This window comes from Elephas maximus, chromosome 20 (genome assembly GCF_024166365.1).
Source record: "Elephas maximus indicus isolate mEleMax1 chromosome 20, mEleMax1 primary haplotype, whole genome shotgun sequence".
Taxonomy (NCBI): Eukaryota; Metazoa; Chordata; class Mammalia; order Proboscidea; family Elephantidae; genus Elephas; species Elephas maximus.
This window is the reverse complement of record NC_064838.1, coordinates 3515422-3539158: the sequence shown is the minus strand read 5'-3', so window position 1 is coordinate 3539158 and position 23737 is coordinate 3515422. Positions and strand designations below refer to the sequence as shown.

General features: G+C 37.6%; 1 protein-coding gene across 9 annotated transcripts in view; it reads right to left on the bottom strand.

Annotated features, from left to right (window-relative positions):
• The window catches only part of LMBR1 (limb development membrane protein 1), a 252588-nt gene that overhangs the window by 60361 nt on the left and 168490 nt on the right, over positions 1 to 23737 (bottom strand). For all 9 annotated transcript variants that reach the window (XM_049862905.1, XM_049862906.1, XM_049862908.1 and 6 more), the window contains 4 exons: positions 18956 to 19082; positions 18437 to 18505; positions 17430 to 17494; positions 14486 to 14558 (listed from right to left, as the gene is read on the bottom strand). In XM_049862905.1, coding sequence (XP_049718862.1) covers positions 14486 to 14558; positions 17430 to 17494; positions 18437 to 18505; positions 18956 to 19082 — 334 coding nt within the window. The remainder of the gene's footprint in view (positions 1 to 14485; positions 14559 to 17429; positions 17495 to 18436; positions 18506 to 18955; positions 19083 to 23737) is intronic.

The window sequence follows — 23737 nt, the reverse complement described above, 5'->3', positions numbered from 1 at the left end:
ACTCCTAGCGACCCTATAGGACAGAGTAGAACTGCCCCATAGAGTTTCCAAGGAGCGTCTGGCAGATTCAAACTGCTGACCCTTTGGTTAGCAGCCGCAGCACTTAACCACTACCCCACCAGGGCTTCTACTAGATATGTGAACAATTCAAATAACTTGAAGCAATAAAATTCTCCCTAAACAATTAGTATGTTAAACAATTCAATTTCCTAAACTTAGTCTCACAATGAATACTATTTGGAAAAAGACACTCTAGTATAACCTGATTATTTTTCATATAACTTTTTAACTTAGCATATAATAAAAAAAAATTGATTAAAAAGTCTGCTACCAGAGTAAGCTTAAAAAAAGTGATTATACCTACTACTTTAAGTTTGACCAAAGTGACCTTTATCGCTAAGAATGTGAAGTTACTCAAATATCCTTAATTACTGCTAATCACTTAGACAATTTTGTTTTTAAAACTTGAGATTCATTTGTAATAATTCATATAGAAGAAAAGTCTTCATTTCCCTAAGAAACCAATATTTACTATATATTATAGAACCACTGCTGACTAGGCAGGCTCCAAAAAGCATTTCAGAAATGAAATCTGGACACTCAAGTCTTCAATGCATCAGTTCTGGCACGGACAAACACTGGTTATCATCTACAGAAGAGACAACCCATAAATTCAGAAATTATATTTCTATTTCCATTTTGTAATGCTGTTATTTATTAAAATAATAAGTTTCTATTTACTTCAGACATATTCACAAAAATACAGCTAAGTATGAACCCAGGAGTATGAGAATTTTTATATTCAATACTATTGTGAAAAGCCAAATAAACTTTCATTATTAATGATTGCAAGTAATTTGGAAAATACTAAACAGTTAGTTTTAGGAATGCTGTATAAAGCCATATACAATGAAAATAATGGCTTGGCTTTTATTCTCTGCTTTGGATATAAGCTAGTGATAGATCTTAAGCTAGACACTAAGATCATTTTTGAACCTTTTTATTTACATGTTACTATTTTTTTTTTTTTTAATTCCATCACATATAGAGATCATAGCTGAAAAAGTACCTCATATACATTAAATGGAAACCCTGGTGGCGTAGCGGTTAAGTGCTACGGCTGCTAACCAAAGGGTCGGCAGTTCGAATCCACCAGGCACTCCTTGGAAACTCAGTGGGGCAGTTCTACTCCGTCCTGTAGGGTCGCTATGAGTCAGAATCGACTCGATGGCACTGGGTTGGGTTATACATTAAATTCATCTTGTATGAAAGGAATCTGGATCATTTGTACAAAGAAATTTCTCTCTCTTTGTAAATTTCCCAGAGTATAGGACAATTGTTACATTATTCTGTAGTTATTATTATAAAGTTTGTTATTAAAAATAATTCCTTATCTATTGATATACTATTCTATATTTCTTGCAGTAATCTCATTTCATCTTGCAACAAATAATTTGTTTGGATCACATTTTATTGTCGTGAAAGTGATTCAATGGCTCAAGATGCTAAATAAACTGTAATACGGTGTCTTTTGCTGTTTCAGTCCTTTGGACCCAAATGTTGGTATCTTATTAAGAAGAATCTAATTAGTATTATAAGTAGAATTGGTATTCTTTTATACTAGCTCAGGAAATCAAGATTTTATTAAATATTTTTTTCTACCACAGTATTGCCAAAGGGGTCATTCATTGTCAAAAATATTTGCTATGTATTCTCTTGATGAAATCTGGTTTATGATCAATTTCAGGCTGTCTGATGAAACTCAGACATTTTTCAAAGTGGCCCAGAATTTGAGATATTTTCACTTCATTAATCAATACAGTAATGAACATTCTTAGAATGACCACTGATAAAGCCCAATGAATGCTGACAGAAAGCCAAGATGTAAGCAATTTAGGGAACATAAGATAAAATCTGACATCTTTATCTCTAGGTAAGCATCCTAATATTTGTCATTAAGCATGTTGCATGAAAGACGTCGATAACTAACAACCAAGTTAGCAAGTCTTGCCTATTACAATGGGAAATACTGCTGACGGGATACTATTACTCTAACACAGCCACAAACACCGTCATAAAACTGGGCATCTTCATAAAATTCCCTGGCAAACTCAACTTAATTTTAAATAACAAGATTCAAGAAATGATGATGACATTAAATGTTTCTGAGAGCTAAGCATCATAAAAAGGTCACATGTGTTGTTTTTTTCAATCCCTTTATTTTTCACGATTTGTATTGCAATAGGACACTCAGAAAAAATAATTACATCTCCTTTGCGATTAACAATAAAGAATACAAGCTTCAATGGAAAAGGCTTTTTAAAAAAGGTTAGAATGAAGCAGGAAAGGAACAGCTACCAAAATTAAACACAAAATTATTTCGCAAAAAGTTAAACACAGATTACCATATGACCAAGCAATTCCACTTCTAGGTATATACCTAAAAAGACTTGAATGCAGGGACTCAAACAGATATTTGTACTCCAATATTCACTGTAGTACTACTCACAACAGCCAAAAGATGAAAACAACCCAGACACCCATCAACAGATGGATAAACAAAATGTGCTAGATACATACAGCAGGATTCTACTCAGCCAGAAAGAGAAATAAAGTCCTGGGCATGCTAAAACATGGACAGACCTTAGAAACATTATGCTGAGTGAAATAGGTCAATCAAAACAGGATAATGCTGTATGATCCCACATATATGAAATATCTAGAATAGGCAAGGCAAATGCATAGAGAACAAAGTTTACTAGTGGCTGCCAGGGTGGGAGAGAGGAAGGAATGGGGAGCTATTGCTTAAGAGCACTGAGTTTCTGTGAAGGGGGATGGGGCTGAAAACATCTGGAAACAGACAGTGGTGATGGCTGCACGACACGGGGAACGTAATTATGTCAGTGAACAATGATTGAAATGGCAAATGTTTTATTACATATCTTTTACCACGATAAAAAAGACAAACACAACTTTAAAAAATAAAGTATGTAGATGTTCACACGTGTTGTTGTCGTTGTTAGGTGCTACTCAGTTGGTTCTGACTCATAGCGATCCTATGGAAAACAGAATGAAACACTACTTGGTCCCGCACCATCCTCATAATCGTTGCTATGTTGGAGGCCATTGCTGCAGCCACTGTGTCAATCTATCTCATTGATGGTCTTCCTCTTTTTTAATGACCCTTTACTTTACCAAGCATGTTGTCCTTCTCCAGGGATTGGTCCCTCCTGATAGCATGTCCAAAGTACGAGAGACAAAGTCTCGCCATCATTGCTTCTAAGGAGGATTCTAACTGTACTTCTTCCAAAACAGATTTGTTTGCTTTTCTGCAGTCCATGGTATATTCAATATTCTTCACCAACACCATAATTCAAAGGCATCAATTCTTCTTCAGTCATCCTTATTCACTGTCCACTTTTTGCATGTATATGAGGTGACTGAAAATATCATGGTTTGGGTCACTCTCAACACTTTAAAAAGGTCTTTTGCCCAGAATTAATGGTCTGACTGAGACTGGAAGGACCCCAGTGGTCATGGCCCCCAGACCTTCTGTTGGCCCAGGACAGGAACCATTCCCGAAGCCAACTCTTCAGACAGGGATTGGACTGGACAATGGGTTGGAAAGGGATGCTGGTGAGGAGTGAGCTTCCTGGATCAGGTGCACACTTGAGACTATGTTGGCATCTCCTGCCTGGAGGGGAGATGAGAGGGTGGAGGGGGTTAGCAAAAAAAAAAAAAAGTTAGAAGCTGGTGAAAAAGACACGAAAAGAGAGAGTGGAGGGAGAGGGCAAGCTGTCTCATTAAAAAAAAAAAAAAAAAAAAAAATTAGGGGGAGAGTAATTGGGAGTGTGTAGAAAGGTGTATATGGGTTTTTGTGTGAGAGACCGACTTGATTTGTAAACTTTCATGTAAAGCACAATAAAAATTATTTTTTTAAAAAAAGGTCTTTTGCAGCAGATTTGCCCAATCCAATATGTCGTTTGGTTTCCTGACTGCTGCTTCCATGGCTGTTGATTGTGTCTTTTCTCCATTTATCATGATGTTGCTTATTGGTCCAGTTGTGAGGATTTTTGTCTTCTTTATGTTGAGGTGTAATCCATACTGAAGGCTGTGGTCTTTGATCTTCATTAGTAAGTGCTTCAAGTCCTCTTCACTTTCAGCAAGCAAGGCTATGTCATCTGCATATCGCAGGTTGCTAATGAGCCTTCCTCCAATCCTGATGCAGTGTTCTTCTTCACGTAGTCCAGTTTCTCAGATTATTTGCTCAGCGTACAGATTTAATAATGACACACATCTTTCCTGACTTTAAACCACAGAGTGCCCCTTGTTCTGTTTGAACAACTGCCTCTTGGTCTATGTGCAGGTTCCTCATGAGTACAATTAAATGTTCAGGAATTCCCCATTCTTCACAAAATTATCCACAATTTATTATGATCCACACAGTTGAATGCCTTTGCATAGTCAAAAAAACACATAGAAATATCTTTCTGGTATTCTCTGCTTTCAGCCAAGATCCATCTGATATCAGCAACGATATTCCTAGTTCCACGTCCTCTTTTGAATCGGCTTCAATTTCTGGAAGTTCTCTGTCAAGGTACCGCTACAAGCACTTTTGAAAGATCTTCAGCAAAAGTTTGCTTGTGTGTGATATTAATGATATTGTTCAATACTTTCTGAATTCTGATGGATCACCTTTCTTTGGAATTGGCACAAATACGGATCTCCTCCAGTTGGTTGGCCAGGGGCTGCCTTCCAAATTTCTTGACACAGACAAGTGAGCACCTCACGTGCTGCATCTGTTTGTTGAAACATCTCAATTTTGTACTCCATCAATTCCTGAAGCCTTGTTTTTCACCATTCCTTTCAGCGCAGCTTAGGCTTCTTCCTTCAGTACCATCAGTTCTTGATCATACACTACCACTGAAATGGTTGAACATCAATATATGCTTTTTGGTATAATGACTCTGTGTATTCCTTCCATCTTCTTTTGATGCTTCCTGTATCATTTAATATTTTCCCCATAAAATCCTTCAATATTACAACTGAAGGCTTGAATTTTTTTTTCATTTCTTTCAGCTGAAGAAATTCTGAGCATGTTCTTTCTTTTGGTTTTCTAATGTCAGGTATTTGTACATTTCATTACAATACTTTACTGTCTTCTCAAGCTGCCCTTTGAAATCTTCTGTTTAGCTCTTTTACCTCATCATTTCTTCGGTTGGCTTTAGCTACTCGATATTCAAGAGTAAGTTTCAGAGTCTCTACTGACATCCATCTTGGTCTTTTCTTTCTTTCCAGTCTTTTTAATGACCTCTTGCTTTCTTCATGTATGATGTCCTTGATGTCATTCCACTACTCGTCTGGTCTTTGATCAGTGTTCAATGCATCAAATCCATTCTTGAGATTGTCTCTAAATTCAGGTGGGATATATTCAAGGTAATATTTTGGCTCTTGTGGACTTGCTTAATTTTCATAAGCTTCAACTCAGACTTGCATATGAGCAATTGATGGTCTGTTCCAGTTGGCCCCTGGCCTTCTTCTGACTGATGATATTGAGCTTCTCCATTGTCTCTTTCCACAGATGTAATTGATTTGAGTTCTGTGTTTTCCATCTGATGAGGTCCACATGTATAGTCACTGTTTATGTTTTTGAAAAAAAATATTTGCAATGAATATATTACTGGTCTTGCAAAATTCTATCATGCGATCTCCAGCATCAGTTCTATCACCAAGGCCATATTTTTCAACTACCAATCTGTCTTCTTTGTCTCCAACTTTCATATTTCAATCTCCAGTAATTATCAATGCATCTTGATTACATGCTTGATCAATTTAAGACTGCGGAAGTTGGTAAAAATCTTCAATTTCCTTATCTTTGGCATTAGTGGTGGTGCACAAATTCGAATAATAGTAGTAGTAACTGGTCTTCCTTGTACCCTTACCCATGCCATCAACTCAATTCCGACTCATATCATATAGCTAACAGTGGTGTATTTCAGGATAGATCTTGAAATGTTTTTTTGATGATGAATGTGACGCCGTTCCTCTTCACTTTGTCATTCCCAGCATAGTAGACCATACGATTGTCTGATTCAAAATGGCCAATACCAGTCCATTTTAGCTCACCTATGCTTTTTTTTTTTTTTTTATGCCTAGGATATTCATCTTTATGTGGTCCACTTCATTTCTGATGACTTCCAATTTTCTTAGTCATACTTTGTAAATTCCATGTCGCTATTATTGATAGATGTTTGTAGCTGTTTCTTCTCATTTTGAGTTGTGCCACCTCAGCAAATGAAAGTCTTGAAAGCTTGACTCCACCCACATCATTAAGGTTGACTGTACTTTGAGGAGGCAGCTCCTCCCCAGTTGTATTCTGAGTGCCTTCTAAGCTGAGGGGCTCATCTTCCAGCACTATACCAGACAGTGTTCCCTCCTATTCATAAGGTTGGTTCTCACTGGCCAATTTTTTCAGAAGTAGACCACCAGGTCCTTCTTCCTAGTCTGTCGTAGGCTGGAAGCTCCGCTGAAACCTGTCCACCATGGATGACCCTCCTGGTATTTGAAATACCGGTGGCATAGTTTCTAACATCACAACAACACATGAGCCACTATAGGATGGCAAACCGACAGACGAGTGGGGTTTTCAAACGTAACATTTTTTTTTCCATTTATTTTTCTCAATTATTAAAAAAAAATAAAGACACTGTATTAAAAAAAAAAGATAAAATAACTTACTATCAAGGTGAAAACAGTGTCTAACAGAGTTGAATTATCACTTTCTAAGGCGCCGATATTTTAAAATGAATTACATTAAAAGAACTGTGAAGATTTTGAACTTAAACAACAAAAAATAGTTTCTATTCATTATGGTACTTCTAAAGTTACCCAGTATACCCACAGGCTATACACACACAAAAGCTAATTATTGCAATTAAAGCTGTTGCATTATTTAAACAAGTTAATGATATACGTAGCTTCTTAATCCTGGGAAGGAATTACAAAAGATTTTCTACCGCAATTAATGTAATGAGCTTTTCTGTTGGGCTACTCTTCAGGGGTCTTGAAGTAGAAGTGAATCTTGAGTGCTATTATTTCATGGCTGTAACAATATTGCGGGGGGGGGGGCGGGTGGAAATCACCTTATTTCTGCTTCATTACTAACATCCTAGTCCACACGGTCCTCCTGTTCCCTCAGTCTTGGCATATCCTCAGAGGTCTTTATTATGCGTAAACACTCTCTCCATGTGATTCTTTTACCTTGTCACCAAATTTTACTTCTCCTTCCTTCTTCACCTGAATAGTGAAATGACAACTCTCCCTCATGCATTCTTCATTTATTTATTTACTCAAGCAACAAATATTTACTGAGTTTGGTTTTGGTTTTTTTGCATCCACTATAAGTCTGGTAATATTTTGGGATTGAGAATACAGAAGAGACCTAACAAATACCCTTGCCACCGTGGAGTTTATTCTGGTGTAAGAAGACAAACAATATATGAAAAATAAAATAGTATGTCAGATAGTGGAAAGCAGAAAAGGGGAAAAGGAGAGCCAAGGTGAAGAGTGGCTTAGTAATTTTAAATCAGTAATCACAAAGCCAACTCCTACAGTATGGGAAAGCTCACAGAGAAGTATCCTTTAAGGAAAGACTGGAAAGACATGAAGCCTAAGGAAAAAGTACAAATGCTCTGAGGTGAGAAGGTACTAGCTAAGAGTGCTGGCAAGGAGTCCACTTTGCCAGACTGCAATGAAAAGTCATAAAAGATGAAGGTGGGGATGGGGGCCACTTTAAGGACTTTGGCTTTTATTCAGGTCGAAATAGGAAGCCATTGGAAGAGTTTGAGAAAATAAGTGATGAGATCTGACTTAGATTTTCAAAGGCTGTCTCCAACTTGCAAGGCTGAGAGTAGATGCATGGAGGCCAGTCAGGAAACTACTGCAAGAATCTAATCCAGAGGTGACTGTTCCTAAATACAGGGTGGAATCTGTGGAGAAGGTAAGAAGTGGTCAGATACACTTTGAAGCTAGAGCCAACAGGATTCGCTGATAGAATCCATATAGGAATTAAGAGAAAGAGACTACAAACAAGGACTTGCCAGACACAGGTAAGCTATAATAGAAGCAGAATTCAGGAGTAAGGTCTTGAGTTTGATTTTGGACATAATATGTTTAAGACACCTATCAGACACTGAAAGGAAAGTGTCAACTAGACAGTTGGATCTTTAAGTCTGGAGTTCAGAGGAGGGGTCAGCAGCACAGAGATGGTGTTTAAAGCCATGAGACCAACAGTGTGACTGTCAATAGAGAAGAGCTTAGGGACTTGAGGCATGAGGCGCTGCAGTGTGAAGAAATTATGAGCACAAAGAAAAATCAGAAAAGTAGATTAAGAAAAAGCAATCCATTAAATAAAAGGACCAGGAGAGTGGTGAACTGAAAATCAAGTAGAATAAAAAATATTTCACAGAGGAAGTAATGTAAGATGAGAGCTGTGAAGGCAATGGACAACTTGACAATAGCATTTGGGTCACGTAAGGGAGGTATGATGGCTAAGGTTGTGTGTCAACTTGGCTGGACCATGATTCTCAGTGGTCTGGCAGTTATAATATAGTTTGGTAGCTATGTAATGATGTAATCACCTCCATAATGAGATCTGATATAATGTAATCACCTCCATGCTGAGATTTGTTATGAGCAGCCAATTAGCTGAAAGAGAGTTTCCTTGGAGGTGTGGCCTCCATCCAATATAGGTGGACTTTCTGGCAAAGCTCACTGGCTTTTGCTCACTCTGGATCCTGCAGCTGGCTCCTGTTTGTCTGGCCTCCAGTTCTTGGGGCTTGAGCTGGCAACTTACTTGCTGACCTTGGAATCTGTTGGCCTCCGCAGCCTGTGAGCCAGAAGCCTGCTGTATATGACCTGCCGATCTTGGGTTTACCCAAGGTAGCCCCTGCAGCTACCTGAGTCAGGGGAAGCCTCCAGCCTGACCCATGGACTTGGGACTTTCCACCATCTACAACCACATATGCCATTTCCTTGATAGAAATATCTATATATATATTTATACACTGCACTGGTTCTGCTTCTTAGAGGACTCAGCCTAAGGCATGTGTGAGTTCAATACAAAACATGAAGCACAGAACTGAAATCAATGAGTATAAACAACTTTCGGAGGAGTTTTGCTATAAAGAAGAACAATGAAATGAGGTTAAAACCTAGAGAGATAGCTTTCCTTTTACCTACCTACCTACCCTGGAAAAGAATTACAGCATGTATCATATTGATGGAAATGATCCAGTTGGGGAAAAACTGAATGCGCAAGAGAGAGGGTAGAATTGCTAGAATTGTGTCCAATTGCTACAGTCGACTGTCCTTGGATAGGTGAGAAGAGATGGAATCCAGTGGAACAGTAAAGGGCTGAATCCACCAGGTGCTCTTTGGAAACTCTGTGGGGCAGTTCCACTCTGTCCTATAGGGTCGTTACGAGTCGGAGCTGACTCAACCGCAATGGTTTTTTTTTTGGATCTTAGCCAGGAGCACAAATAATTCATCCATAGAAACAGGAGAAAAAGGTAGCATATGTGGGAGAAGTTGCAGGTAGGTGAGTACCTATGAAGGAAAAGCTTGTGAAACTTTTCTTATGATTGCTTCTCTTTTCTCAAGAAAATACGAAACAATGTTACCAGTTGAGAGTTAGGATGGTGAAGAAAGTTTGAGGAAAGAGAAGATATAAAATATTTACCTAGGAGAATGGAAAGTAAATTTAAGATAGTGGTCATAAATTTAAAGTAAGACCACGCAGCATGGTCAGTCACCTGAGCAGGTGTGAGTCAGAGAACACAAAAAGTTGGATATAGCCATGGTTGGAGTTTCACCAAACATGAGTACAAAAAAGTCAAAGGGCGAAAATGGAATTAAGAGTATATGCAAGGGACTGATTATAATGATAGCCCGGGAATTTAACCTGTGTGTTAAGGAAGTAAGGGTATGAGAGAAATGAGAAAAAATAGTAATGAAAAGTTATTAGGATACATAAATGGCGTGTTAAATCTCCATATAGAAGAGCTGCAGAAGATGAAGTACTAGAGGAAGTGAGCTAAAAAAATAAGAGGTGGTGGCTGGAGGCTGGGATGTCTGATTTTGAGATTATGCAAAAATGTCAGTTACTGCTAATTACGGCAAGAACAGAGCCACCACATGACAGAGCAATGCATGCTGGGGAAAGCTAAGTTTCATGGAATCAAAAGGTGAAGGATGAGGATATATAGGTTTTACTGCCGGGTAAACGCTCAGTCCCAACCAGTTCAAGCAGAAAGTTTCAGGAGCTGAGAAAGTTGGGAAATGGGGTCTTGGATGAGGGTGTGCAGAAGCATATGAGGAAGAGGCTCCAAGTGGAGGTGAGGCTGTGTGCTGAAGGACAGGAAAGAGTGGGAGTCTTAGGGGTCTTCCTGTCTCTAGGAACACACAGAACTCCTTCCCTTCTGTTTTTTTTTCAAGTGTTTAAGTGCCGGATAAACTATTTTTGAATTCTTATCCTTTTTTTTTTTTTTTCTTTTCTTCAGTTAACTAGTCTATGGCTTTGAGCCTTAATCTTAATTTACCTGCATGGAGTCTGGTGCTTAGAAGATGAAAGAGTAGAGGGTAGACTGATAACAAGATGGTTTCTGTATGATATTGATTAACTCACGATAGTATACAGTTTAGCTTTATTTCACTAGCATATTTTATAAAGCAATAGTATTATTAACAAGATCAAAACCTTCCAAAGATTTTAAGAAACTGGCACCATCAAGAGTCAAACAGGAACAATGGAGAGGTCACAGTCGTACATTCCATCATAAACCTATACAGATATTTTAAAAATCTGGCATGAAAATCCAACTCCAGTAATATAATAATTATCACAATAAGTCATATTACCCTTCTTGAAAAAATGTTATTTTCATAATAAAGCAATTCTTCATATTGTTTAAGTATCATGTTTTTTCAGAGAATGGTAAAACTGAGCACAGAGCAAACCATACAGATGCCCCAAAGATGACTGTGATATGCATCACACATCCCAACACACATTAGGAAAAGCTTACTCTACATTTCATTAGCAAAATACCAGGTTTTTAATATTCTATCACCAAGAATTCTGGTGATAAGTCAGCACTGTTATTTATATTTTCCAATAAAATAATTTACTCTCACTCTGCAATTCCTTTTAATAGCCCAGAGTAAAAAAACTAAAACTCTACTTTTTTTGTTTATACATTGTTTTTTATAACTTAAATATTGCCATTCTTAATCTATATTTGTAAAATATAGATTGTCCCCCCATAAAGCCATTTATGATATCTCATAACACAAACTCTCTAGCCTATTATTGTTCACCTGAAGTAGTCCACAATGGCTAAGCAACAGCAAACAGCAAAATCATAACAATTATCCTAACATATTAAGGAGCTTCACTGAAAAGATTTTAAGGACAACGTACCAAACGGAAGTCATGAACAATGACTCCTAAAATGGTGTAAAATAAAATTATATTTAGCATTAGCTATCATATCATTCTTTTTTTTTTTTTTTTTTATCATATCATTCTTACCCCTCTCCAGATACAAACCGTCTCTTCCCTACCAACATTTCTGTACTAGTCGGGATGCTCTGCTTACTTTAGCTTGACTTATTTTGTAACAGATTTAGCCTTCTGGTAAGTATTTCCTTTCCAACTTCTTCAGATATAATGACCCACTTTTACATTTGAGGAGCCTAAAGGATTTACAAAGATTTTGGAAAAATTTTTTTTCCTACTCAGTAAGGGAAAGGTGAGGAAAGTCTACGTTTTTGTTTCTGTTGATTAGGTTTACTTCACATTCCTTAATTCATGGAGCACTATATTTTGCCCTTCCTGGATATTAAATCCTGATTTATAAAATAAACAGCATATACTTCAGGCTAAAACGCAATCCCGCACCACAGCAAACAGGTTGATATTTAATTCTTCCTAATTCAGGCATGTTTATTCCATAATAGCACAATTATCTAAATACAACAAATCTGTTATGTATTTACCAGTTTAACAAAGTGTTATAAAGCTGACAGTATTGGCTAAAGTTTATAATTCTGAAATTAAATAGACTTAAATATGAAAGCTGCTTTAACTAACTTACAAGATGAAAGATGGCATGGATTGAATTGTATGCCTCTAAAATGTATCAATTTTGCTAGGCCATGATGCCCAGTACTGTGTGATTGTCTACCATTTTGTCAATCTGATGTGATTTTCCTATGTGTTGTAAATCCCACCTCTATGATGTTAATGAGGAAGGATCAGATGCAGTTATGTTAATGAGTCAGGACTTAATCTACGAGATTAGGTTGTATCCTGAGTCAATCTTTTTTGAGATATAAAAGAAAGAAGCGAGCAGAGAGACAACCAGACCTCGTATCACCAAGAAAGCAGCGCCAGGAGCACAGCGCAGCCTTTGGACCGGGTCCCCACGCTGAGAAGCTCCTAGACCAGGGGAAGACTGATGACAAGGACCTTCCCTCAGAGCTGAGAGAAAGAGAAGGGCTTCTCCTGGAGCTGGCACCCTGAATTCAGACTTCTAGTCTCCTAAACTGTGAGAAAATAAACTTCTGTTTGTTAAAGCCATCCACTTGTTATATTTCCAGTATAGCAGCATTAGATAACTAAGACAAAAAATATACAGTTCCAATCTAAAAGTTTATCTGTGTCACAGTGCACATTGTTACTGAGAAGGATTCTCTAGAACAGATATAATCTGAAATTCTTTGACCTAAGAAAAGAGCTATAAATGTTATCAACACTTTTGTGTTGATGATTTAATTCACCAGTTGTAATTTAAGAAAGTAGATGGATTTCTTCCTATTTTTAAAATATTTCATACTTAAAGTAACCTTCATTGTATAGCTACTCTTGAATTATAATTTTGAAATACAGTTAGCTATTAATATTCGGACCTTGGTTGAGGGATTTTTTTCAACATTAAGTACTATGTAAGAGAAAAGAGTGCTGGGTGAGATTCACGAAATTAATTATTTTTTTTATTTACCTATGTAAAAAATGACTAGTAATTGAAAATTGAACTTTAAAATCTTTGACATGCTTACTTGGTTACAACACTCCCAAATAACAAAAGAGTTCCAAAGTCAGGGGAAGCCAGCACAACAGGACTAAGTCAAAAGCTAAGAAGTTTCCTGAATACAAAACACTTCGACAGACAGAGTAACAGGGGCGGAGGTCTGCGGACGATGGTTTCAGGGGACTTCTAGGTCAACTGGCATAACAAAGTTTATTAAGAAAATGTTCTGCATCTCACTTTGGTGAGTGGCGTCTGGGGTCTTAAAAGCTAGGAAGCGGCCACCTAAGATGCATCAATTGGTCCCAACCAACCTGGAGCAAAGGAGAATGAAGAACACCAAAGACACAAGGTAGTTATGGGCCCAACAAACAGAAAGGACCACATCAACCAGAGACTCCATTAGCCTAAGACCAGAAGAACTAGATGGTGCCCAGCTACAAACAATGACTGCCCTGACAGGCAACACAAAAGAGAGTCTCTGATGGAGCAGGAGAAAAGTAGGGGTGCAGAACTCAAATTCTAGTAAAAAGACCAGACTACTGGTCTTACTGAGACTGGAGGGATCCCTGAGGTCATGGCCCCTGGATACTCTGTCCCCCAAAACTAAAACCATTCCCAAAGCCAACTCTTCAGACAAAGATTAGAGTGAATTATAAGACACAAAATGATACTTCTGAAGAGTACGCTTCTTAGGTCATCAAGTAGACACATGAGACTAAATGGGCAGCTCCTGTTCGGAGGCAAGATGAGAAGGCAGAAAGGGACGGGAGCTGGTTAAATGGACACAGGAAATACAAGGTGGAAAAAAGGAGTGTGCTGTCACATTATAGGGAGAACAACTAGGGTCACATAATGATGTGTGTATCAATTTTTGTATGAGAAACTAACTTGAACTGTAAACTTTCACTTAAAGCACAACGAAAAAAAAAAAAAGAGTTCCAGAGTAAAACGTAATCAAATTTGGCACCTTAGTTACAAAGAAACTACTTTTTGCCATAAAGATTTCAAGAGGAGGGAAATGAAGTAGGGATATTAAAGACAGTAAGACAACATGTAAAGCTGTAAAACCTAAGTTTCTGGGGGTCATAATGCTTAAAATGTATTAAGACTCTGTAACAGAGGTACACCTACCCCCTTACTGGCCAATATCTCAGAACTGAACTGGCCTTGCTAGATTAGAGCTAACTTCAGTCAGGGTGAAAGACTGTAGCTTTACCAAAATGCCTCTAATCTTAGGCAAACCTTTCTTCCTCTGGGAAGTTCACATGTTACTGTTAAGTCTTGACCTCTTACAATAGCACAAGACACTGAAAGATTTATTATTTTTCCCCTCAATTACCTTTTTTGAATTAAATATTTTTAAATTCTGGTCTAAATATACATTATCCACATACCATTTAGTCGTCTCTGGAGTGCTTCTTCCTCTAGGGTAATAATATAAATTTGTTCATCCAAGTCTTCAAGAATCTAAATTTAAAAATAAAACTATTCAATAATACAACTAGCACCTATGAGAATGTTACAGGTTATTTGGTCTAATTATTTACATAACACGGTCATTCAAATCACTAAGAACTCAAAATAAAAATGCTCAAATTATTCTATTCACAAATTAAGAAAATTATTTTAATATGTAGTTAAACACACCAAAAGTTATCACAAAAAGACTATGTGCATTTAAATTGGACCCTTTTAAAGTGTGAAGGATAAACTAAAGAGCACTGCAGCTCTGTCAATGGCGACCGAATACACGAATTTCAAATAACCACAAGTTAGACATGGTGATACTTTTCTGTGCTACATGTTAGAGCTGGAAGGAGCAGATAATTCACTCCAGCACTTGTCTTCTTATTTATATTTACCTACATAATGTCCAAAACAAGAAATGCATACACTAAATCACTACCACGTAAATACTTTCCATTTACATCTCTTTATATAAAATATTCAAATATTAACATCAGTATTGTCAAAATTATCCTATAAACAAAATCCCTAGAGAAATGACATGCTTAAATATAAACCACTCACCATCAAGCCATACAAGTCTAGTTCAAAACAAAAGACACTCATCAATTATCAACGTATATTACCTTACACTGTCTTCAAAATTAATAAAACCTTAAATTTGTTTAATTCTAGCTTTGTTAACATAGCTGTCCTTCTGCAAGAAGATCCTTGCTCTAGGAAAAATTTAAAAGAATCCCAGAGCTGATATCAATGTTTTGTATCAAACCCAAATTACTTATTCCTTGCAAAAAAAAAGGGGGGGTTTAGGAGTTAGCAGACAAAAGGACAGAGACCCTATATATGAATATTCTTTTAGTTCCCTGATAAGGTATTTTCAGAAAACAGATTATCAAATTATGCAATCCATTAAAAAAAAAAATTTTTTTTTTTTTATCAGGCATCAGAAAACCCTGGTGGTGTAGTGGTTAAGTGCTACGGCTGCTAACCAAGGGGTTGGCAGTTCAAATCTGCCAGGTGCTCCTTGGAAACTCTATGGGGCAGTTCTACTCTGTCTTATAGGGTTGCTATGAGTCGGAATCGACTCAACAGCACTGGGTTTGGTTTTTTGGTTTTATCAGGCATCAAATTTATATAATTTATACAAAATTTATTAAAAGCAATTCAATAATTCCTAATTTTTTGACAAATATTTTGGTCTATTATGGTCTATCACTGAACTAGTCACTGGGTATGCATATGATCTCTACCTTTATGAAGCCTAAAATCTGGAGAGAAAAATATAAATAATGAAACAGGAAATGAAATGAATAATAAACATACAAATAATTACAAAGAATGATCATCCTTTGACGGTACAGTTACTGGGTAGAAAGAAAGGGGACGGGGAGACCCACTTCAATAGGCTAGCCAGTGAAGGACTCCCTGAGGAGTTAACTTTTCAACTGAAAAGAGCCAGTCATGTGTCAGAATGTGTGAAGGCTCTAAGGTGGGAAAGCACTTGCTACATTGCTGGGACTGACTGGAATGTAATGAATTAAGGGGACAGTAACTCAAGATGGGGGTGGAGAGATAGACACCATGTCTTTGTGGGACATAAGAAGTCCCCCTTCCCCCCAACAATGGTTCACATCACATTCTACTATTTGGATCAGAACTGACAATTTTTGCTTTTACTAAAGTCTGTTGTCTGTTGTTAGGTGCCATCGAGTTGATTCTGACTCATAGAGACTCCATGTGATAGAGCAGAACTGTCCCACAGGGTTTTCTGGGATGTAATATTTGCAAGAGCAGATGGCCCGGACTTTCTCCCATGGAGCCTCTGGGAGGATTTGAACTGCCAACCTTTCAGTTAGCAGCCAAGCCTTGCACCACCAGGGCTCCTTTCTTAAAGTCTAACACGTACAGAATGATTTTGTCTTGCTGTACCAATTGTCCAATAAATACTTTTCAGCATAGGTATGTTTTATGTGTGAAGAAATGACAATATGACTGGCATACAGATATTCTTCAATGTGTGGAGGGAGGCACATCTGCAAGGTTTAGCAAAGAAAATGATTTGCCTTTCAAAGCCTATGCTCTTAATCACTAAGGGCTAACAGGGACTTAAATATGGGTAAGACATGGTCCTTGGCCTCAAATACGTCATAGTAAAGTGAAGCAGAAGAGACAGATGAATCCAAAAATAATTATAAAATTAAAATTAATGTCATAACTGAGGCCTAAATAAAATGTTCCAAAAGTTGAGGAAGAAAAATTACTTCTGGTTGAAGAGAAAAACAACTTTGATAAGTTTTCTTGACGGTAGTAGCATTTGACCTGATTTTTAAAACAGCTTAATTAACAGAAAAAAAAAAAGTTAAGGACATTTCAATCAAAGGAGCTATTTGCAGATTATGAAATACATGATAAAATAGCTGGAAGCCAAAGAAACTTACAGCCAAATCATTAAAACTACTAATTAAAGATTATTTTAAAATGAATATTTGGTATTTCTGAGCTTACAAGGGAAGTATAATTTAATCAGTCAAGATCTGATATGCAGGAAAGTTTTCAGAAACGTAATAGAATTACTATTTGCTTTATAAGGTACAGATACCTAAAATATCGTAAATATATACAAATTTTGTCTTAAAATTTGCTAGAAGAATTTTTACCTGAATGCCTACAGTTAATATTTTTAAAGAAACAATAAATTTCATTTCTGAGTATGAAAGTGATTAAAATAAAAACAACGGCAACAACGATTTGGGTCATCGGCTCACAAAAATATTCTTGTTATGATTCTAAATACTAGCCCATAATTTAAAAGATACTCAAATGCAACCTCATGTATTTAATAAACCAAATGATTTATAATGAAGTACTTACTGTTGGCTTCACTAACAACTGACCCATTACTGTAAACATACGGGAAAGACCAACTGGTGTACACACTGCAGAAAAAAGATGACCCACAGAGAGAAAATTATATTTCAGAGTTAGGACAGATAAACTACTAGTCATTAGAATGAAACAAACTCAAAGATTATCCTTTTAAGAAAATTCTTATCTCAAATTTAGATTTTCTCAGTGCTTTGTGACGCTGCTCTTCAATTTCATCCATAAAGAAGCTAGGTAGGTACTGCTATATTTAGTAAAAAGTACCTGAAGACGAAAGAAGGCTTAGAATAGTCACGATTCTAGTAGCACAATAATAATAAACATTAGATTAAGAGAAAAAGAAGAACACCAAGTAAAGAACAGGTAAAACTTCAAGCAGTTATTTATTTGAGAATGAGACAAACCAAAAACCAAACCCGCTGCCGTCGAGTCGATTCCAACTCACAGCAACCCTACAGGTCAGAGCTGAATGCCCTGTAGGGTTTCCAAGGAGTAGCTGGTAGATTTGAACTACCGACCTTTTGGTTACAGCCTGAGCTCTTAACCACTTCTCTAAAAGTGACAACTATAATTTCAAGTCCTTTTATCTGCATTTACCTACTTACAATATCTCTGAGATATATGTTGACGCATCAAGTAAAACAAAACATACTGTGAACTAAAATCTATAAACTTGTCGCGCAGACTTCTACCATCACCGTGCAAAAGCGGAATCTAGCACTGTGAGGGGTGACGGTAGGTGTGTGTGAGTTACGTGGGTGTCTCTCTCCAGGCCCATGGAAGAGCCTTTCCTTAGAGAACACCAAAAGTATCTTAATATCCCAGGGTTTCACTGTATCAACATTTATCTTGAACAATAAAAAATGTTAAGGGCCAACTTCAAAAAAAAAATCTTCAAGCTGTTCAGTAATCTCATCAGGAAACCTGCCCATGATTTTCTGGAATACAGGACAACTCTACTTTCCTATCAATATTAAGTTGGAAAAAATACTTACAGAGAAGTAACAAACATCCCATCAATGATATACAGGAATATAAATAGGGTAGGTAAAACTCCCAGAGATCTACAAAAAAATTAAATATATTTTAATATATTCAAAACTCAAAATACCATGCGTTAAGGTGTAGACTGACTATACCTTAATGCACAGTCTCTATCGTAAGGTACAGTAAACATCACAACTGCCAACTTGAGTCTACCGAACCATACAATTTGAATTCACTGATTTATTGTTAAATCACACAAGAGAAAGATCTGAAAAAGCCTCCATGGAAATTTTAAGAACAGAAACCAATTAACAACAAACAAAAAAGGAAACGCTGCTTGCTTATACTGCAGATGAACATCCATTTTTTTCCATAAACATGCCTAAGGATCCCTTAGTTCTATAAATGAACATCAAGAGTTAGCTATACCAAGAATTATTAAAATATTTTACAAAAGTGAATGCGTAACTATATCCCAAGGCCCAGCCTCCGCTGGAGAAGCCAGCTGAAACAAGGAAGTCCCCTACCGTATAAAGACTCCATGCTTGCAGCATCGTTGTCAATGAGTGCGGAAGCTACCCAGACTATTCCAAGAATAAGCAGTGCGAGAAGAATGAGCATGACCAGAGTTTCTAAAATGCGAGCTCGGATTCCCTGAAAAATATAATTGAAAATTTCAGAATTTTATTTTATCTGAAGAATAATTAGGTTTCTGCCTATATGAAGCATAAAATAATTCTTTGTAAAGGAAGTTTATTTTTACTAACAAACATATAAAATGCTTACAGTTTATAAGGTTTAGACTGACTTTCAAAATTATGGAAAATGGTATTAAGTCTGGAATATAATTTTTTAATTATTTATAAGAATAATCTTTGCAGAGCCATTATAAATAGTTACTTTTCTAATGCTTTCCACCATGAAAGCAGATAAAGGCATTTTTATCTGTGATTCCAATCGAGGGAAGATGAGGTTAATTATGACATACACCCAAACAGTTTAGTGAACATTAAACTTGGTAAAAGCACAATGCGCCAATTTACTTGGGAACACAATTTTCTATTATAAGAATTCAAAATAGCTCTTCACAGCCTACAGAGCCCTCAAGTGTACAACTGAAGAACTGCTCTTTTGAATCCCAACACTATAAATTTAGAAATATTATTTACATGAATTTATAGCATTCCTTTCTTCACTTTAGATATCATGAAGTCAGAATATAATAAACAATCATTATGTACAATTTTGTTTTAAGTGTAAAACAAATTCTGACCTTATGACCAAATCAGGGATCAGATTTTATTCTTAAAAACCACTGGACAAAGCATGAAAAGAAACTTTCCTGTACTCCTGAGGAGTCACCAAATAACCATCAGTACTAAATTTAAATGATCTAACTAACATATCAGTAATCTATAATATCTAACATAACAAACAATAAAATTTAAGTGTATCATATCTCCCAAAAGATCAAGGTAATCTTTCTTTTCACATTAAAAATAGTTTAAAGGTATGAGTTATAAATGAAGACCCAAAACACATATTTCAATTCTGCTACTAAATATTACTGAAAACACAACTTTTTCTAATTTCTAAAATAAATAGGTTGTTACTTAAATCAAAGCACCTCAGTTCCTCAAATTCCATAGAGAGGAAAAGGAGTATCCTGAAATCGTGGCTACGTGCTCCCAGCCCTAGCTGGTAACCTCAGAGCCGCAGTGGCCTTTTCTTACTAGTTCCTTAACATGTATCAGTCTTACCAAAGGGCTGCTCTCCGGAGGTTTAAAATACTTCTTCAAATATGGAAGTTATTTCACCGTAAATGTTCACAGCAAGGGAGGCCAGTGAACCAGAACGAGTTAGGCTTGTACTTTATTCATAAGATCGAACAGTAGCTATTACTCAAGTGAGATGAAATAGGAAAAGTCACAAAATACACTACCAGAAAACAGACTTGTACTCTCCTGAAGAGCCTTCTGAGCTTCTACTTCACAACTTTCAAATTATTCAGGTAACAAACAGGATGTCCATCACCTTTTTAACAATGATTTCTTCACTCTTCCTTTCTTCTTTTCTCTCTCCCTCCCCTTCTTTCTCCCTCTCTCCTTTCCCTTCCTTTTCCCCTTCTTCCCTCCTTCCATCTCTCTAAGCATGTCTTTTTTTAATTACAAATAAAATATTACATAGGAAGTTTACACATAGAACAGGTAAAAAGAGTAGGTGCTCAGGCGTGTATGTGTTATACCCCCTCGGCTTTTTCCTTCCTTGTCTCTGACTGGCAAATCCTCCCTGCCTCCAACTAGCCCGTAAGGAATATACGAGCTAAACGGTACGGCTCCCAAAACACGTAACACACATATTTTACGTGTTATGATGTATGAGCTAACAGTAAGGTTCCTTGGAACAATTTGAAATTCACTGTCAAAAACATATAAGTACTGTAAGTTTTTAAGTAATATGTGCTATAACATAATGATGATATTAAATAATTATAATAATGTAATAAGTTTAAGCACTATAATAACAATATATGTTTGGGAATCAATCAACGTAAGACTTACACACTTCCTCTGTTTTTTGGTAAGATTTAACAAAATTTAAACAAATTAAATTTTTCTTCAAATATGCTTCCTCTGTGGGTTAAGTCAAGGAGCCCTGGCGGCACAACAGTTAAGCACTCAAACGCAAACAGAAATGTTGGTGGTTCGAACCCACCAGCCATTACACAGGAGAAAGAGGTGACAGTCTGCTTCTGTAAAGATTACAGCCTTGGAAACCCCACGGGGCAGTTCTACTCTTTCCTATCGTGTCACTGTGAGTCGGAATCGACTGGATGGCAGTGGGTTTTCTGTTTTGTTTTGTTTATGATGTCGCCCTCCAAAGCAAAGGTCAGGCAGATTTGCTTGTAGCGCATTACAAATTATTTGGTTATCATAAGCTCAGATTCCTTCCCTGTGACACAAGCTCAGTGGGGGCACAGCATATACCTGGGGCACCCTGCAGTGCCCCACAGGGCTTGAGGGGCAAGGGCAACGGACACGAACAGGAAGCTCACGCACTTGCTGTGCTGTGGGTGATAAGGCCCTGTCTCTGGCTCAGGAATCTCATGCCCACGGCCAGCATCTGTGAAACTGTGGCAGGCTAACTTGTTAGCTTCCAAATAGAATAAAATCTCAAACCTCACAGTTCTTTACAATTTTTGGTGACAACGATGGAATGCTAGAGACACAACTTTCTGAAAGATCCAAAGGCTCACACAGGTTCAGTTAAGGGGTGTGGGAAGATTCCCCAGGATCTAGTGGCCAATACTCTCACCTATGTGGTAGGCAAGTGGGGAGGGGAGAGATCCTCAACTGCCTGCCTGTCAATACATGCTTATAGGCTGAGCTGTAAAAGGGAGGGCTGAAACAAAGCCCCAGAATGATTGTTTGTAGCTCACTCCATCCTAAGAGGAAGCAGAAAGGGATGTTATCCTGACAATATAACAGCAAGTCCTGTAGCAACAGCTAAGAGGTAATGTGGCCATAGCTGCTGAGTCAAGCATTTCCCAAAGCTAAAAAAATGATGTCAGGAAGGAGAATACAGAGCTTTGTGGGAACAGAAGACATCAGAAGTTTGGCTGAGCCACAAGCAGTCACTAGGCTGCCAGCAACGGAAAGTGCCCTGCTTACTGGTGTGAATCTCTCTCTTTGTGCTTCCCGGTCCCTTCCTCCCCCTACTCCAACCACAGATGCTTTGGGGTGGAGGAGGGGATTGGAATAAAGCAGAGGTCTTCCAGCCCCTAAGGGGGGATGAAAGCCATACAAAACCATCTGAGTATGCTGGAGGACTTTGGGGAGTTGAGGGACTCAAACTTTTATGGCTCTGTTAGGTACAGGAGCCCAAGTATCCATCCTACCTAGTCCTTCACAAAAGACTGTAAGTGATTACATGTAAGTATTGTTGGTGAACAATGGGGAAGTTTTAGAAATTGAGACAAATATTAGTAATTACATATATAACCATAAGAAGGACCTCTGGTGGTGCAATGGTTGAGCACTCGGCTGCTAACCAAAAGGTTGACAGTTTGAACCCACCAGCAGTTCCTCGGGAGAAAAAGGTGGCAGTCTGCTTCTGTAAAGATTACAACCTTGATGTAAAGATTACAACCTTAAAAACCCTATAGGGCAGTTCTACTCTATCCCACAGGATTGCTATGTGTTGGAATTGACTTGATGGCAACGGGTTTGGTTTTTCGGACATGATAACAAACTAAAATGCAATGCAAAAAATACTTTTGAAAGAGAGGCCATTTAATGATAATAATTCTAAATTATCTTATAAAGAACTAGACATTTAGACAGGAGAAAAGAAAGAGTTAAGGAAAAAAATTTAAATGGGGTCACTTAAAATTATATTTCCTTTTTTACTCTAATACAGAAATTAAATAATGCTATTAGAAACGTAAGGTTATCACTAATAGAATCAAAAGTTATATTATCTTCTGAAATACCAGAAGATATAAAGGAAACAGCCAATATAGTAACAAAAGAAAACAAATATAGTAAAATATTAACAAATATTATAAAATGTACAGAAACAGAGAAGAAAATAAAGTGAAATATATCCACTATAACCAGTGTAAGGAGTGTAGGTTAGGAGGGTAGGTTGGTGGGAGAGGCAATTCCAGGGGCAACAGAAAGGCATTTTACGTCCTTGGTCCCTCACTCCAAGGTGGGTGCGTAAGTACGGGAGCTACTTTCTCCCCCGTGTACCATCTGGTGTCCCACACGTGACCTGGCTCATGGATCTGTTCCTTACGAACTTGCATACACTGCCCTGCAGATACTGCCATACTCTGCCCTGCAGTTCTGGGTGCCTCCAGCCACTCCTGCACCTCACAAGCCAAGTGGGACTTCAAAAACAAAAAAACCAAACCCACTGCCATCAAGTCAATTCCAACTCATAGCGACCCTACAGGGTAGAACAGAACTGCCCCATAGAGTTTCCATGGAGCGCCTGGTGGATTCAAACTGCAACCTCTTGGTTAGCACCCGCAGCACTTAGCCATTATGCCACCAGGATTTCCAGGTGGGACTTCAGTGGTTAAGTGCTACGGCTGCTAACCAAAGGGACTTCAGCGGGCCCAGAAATCCACGCTGCGGGTTTGGGGTAATTACGCAATACTCTGCACTCACTTTTGATTTGAGGGTCACCCTTTCTGGCCTCACCAAATGAACTCAGAGCTCTATACTGAATGACAAAGTTCTCAGTGCTGACACCACTTATTTCAGTTTGGGAACATCTTGGCTCAGCAGCCACTGCCACAA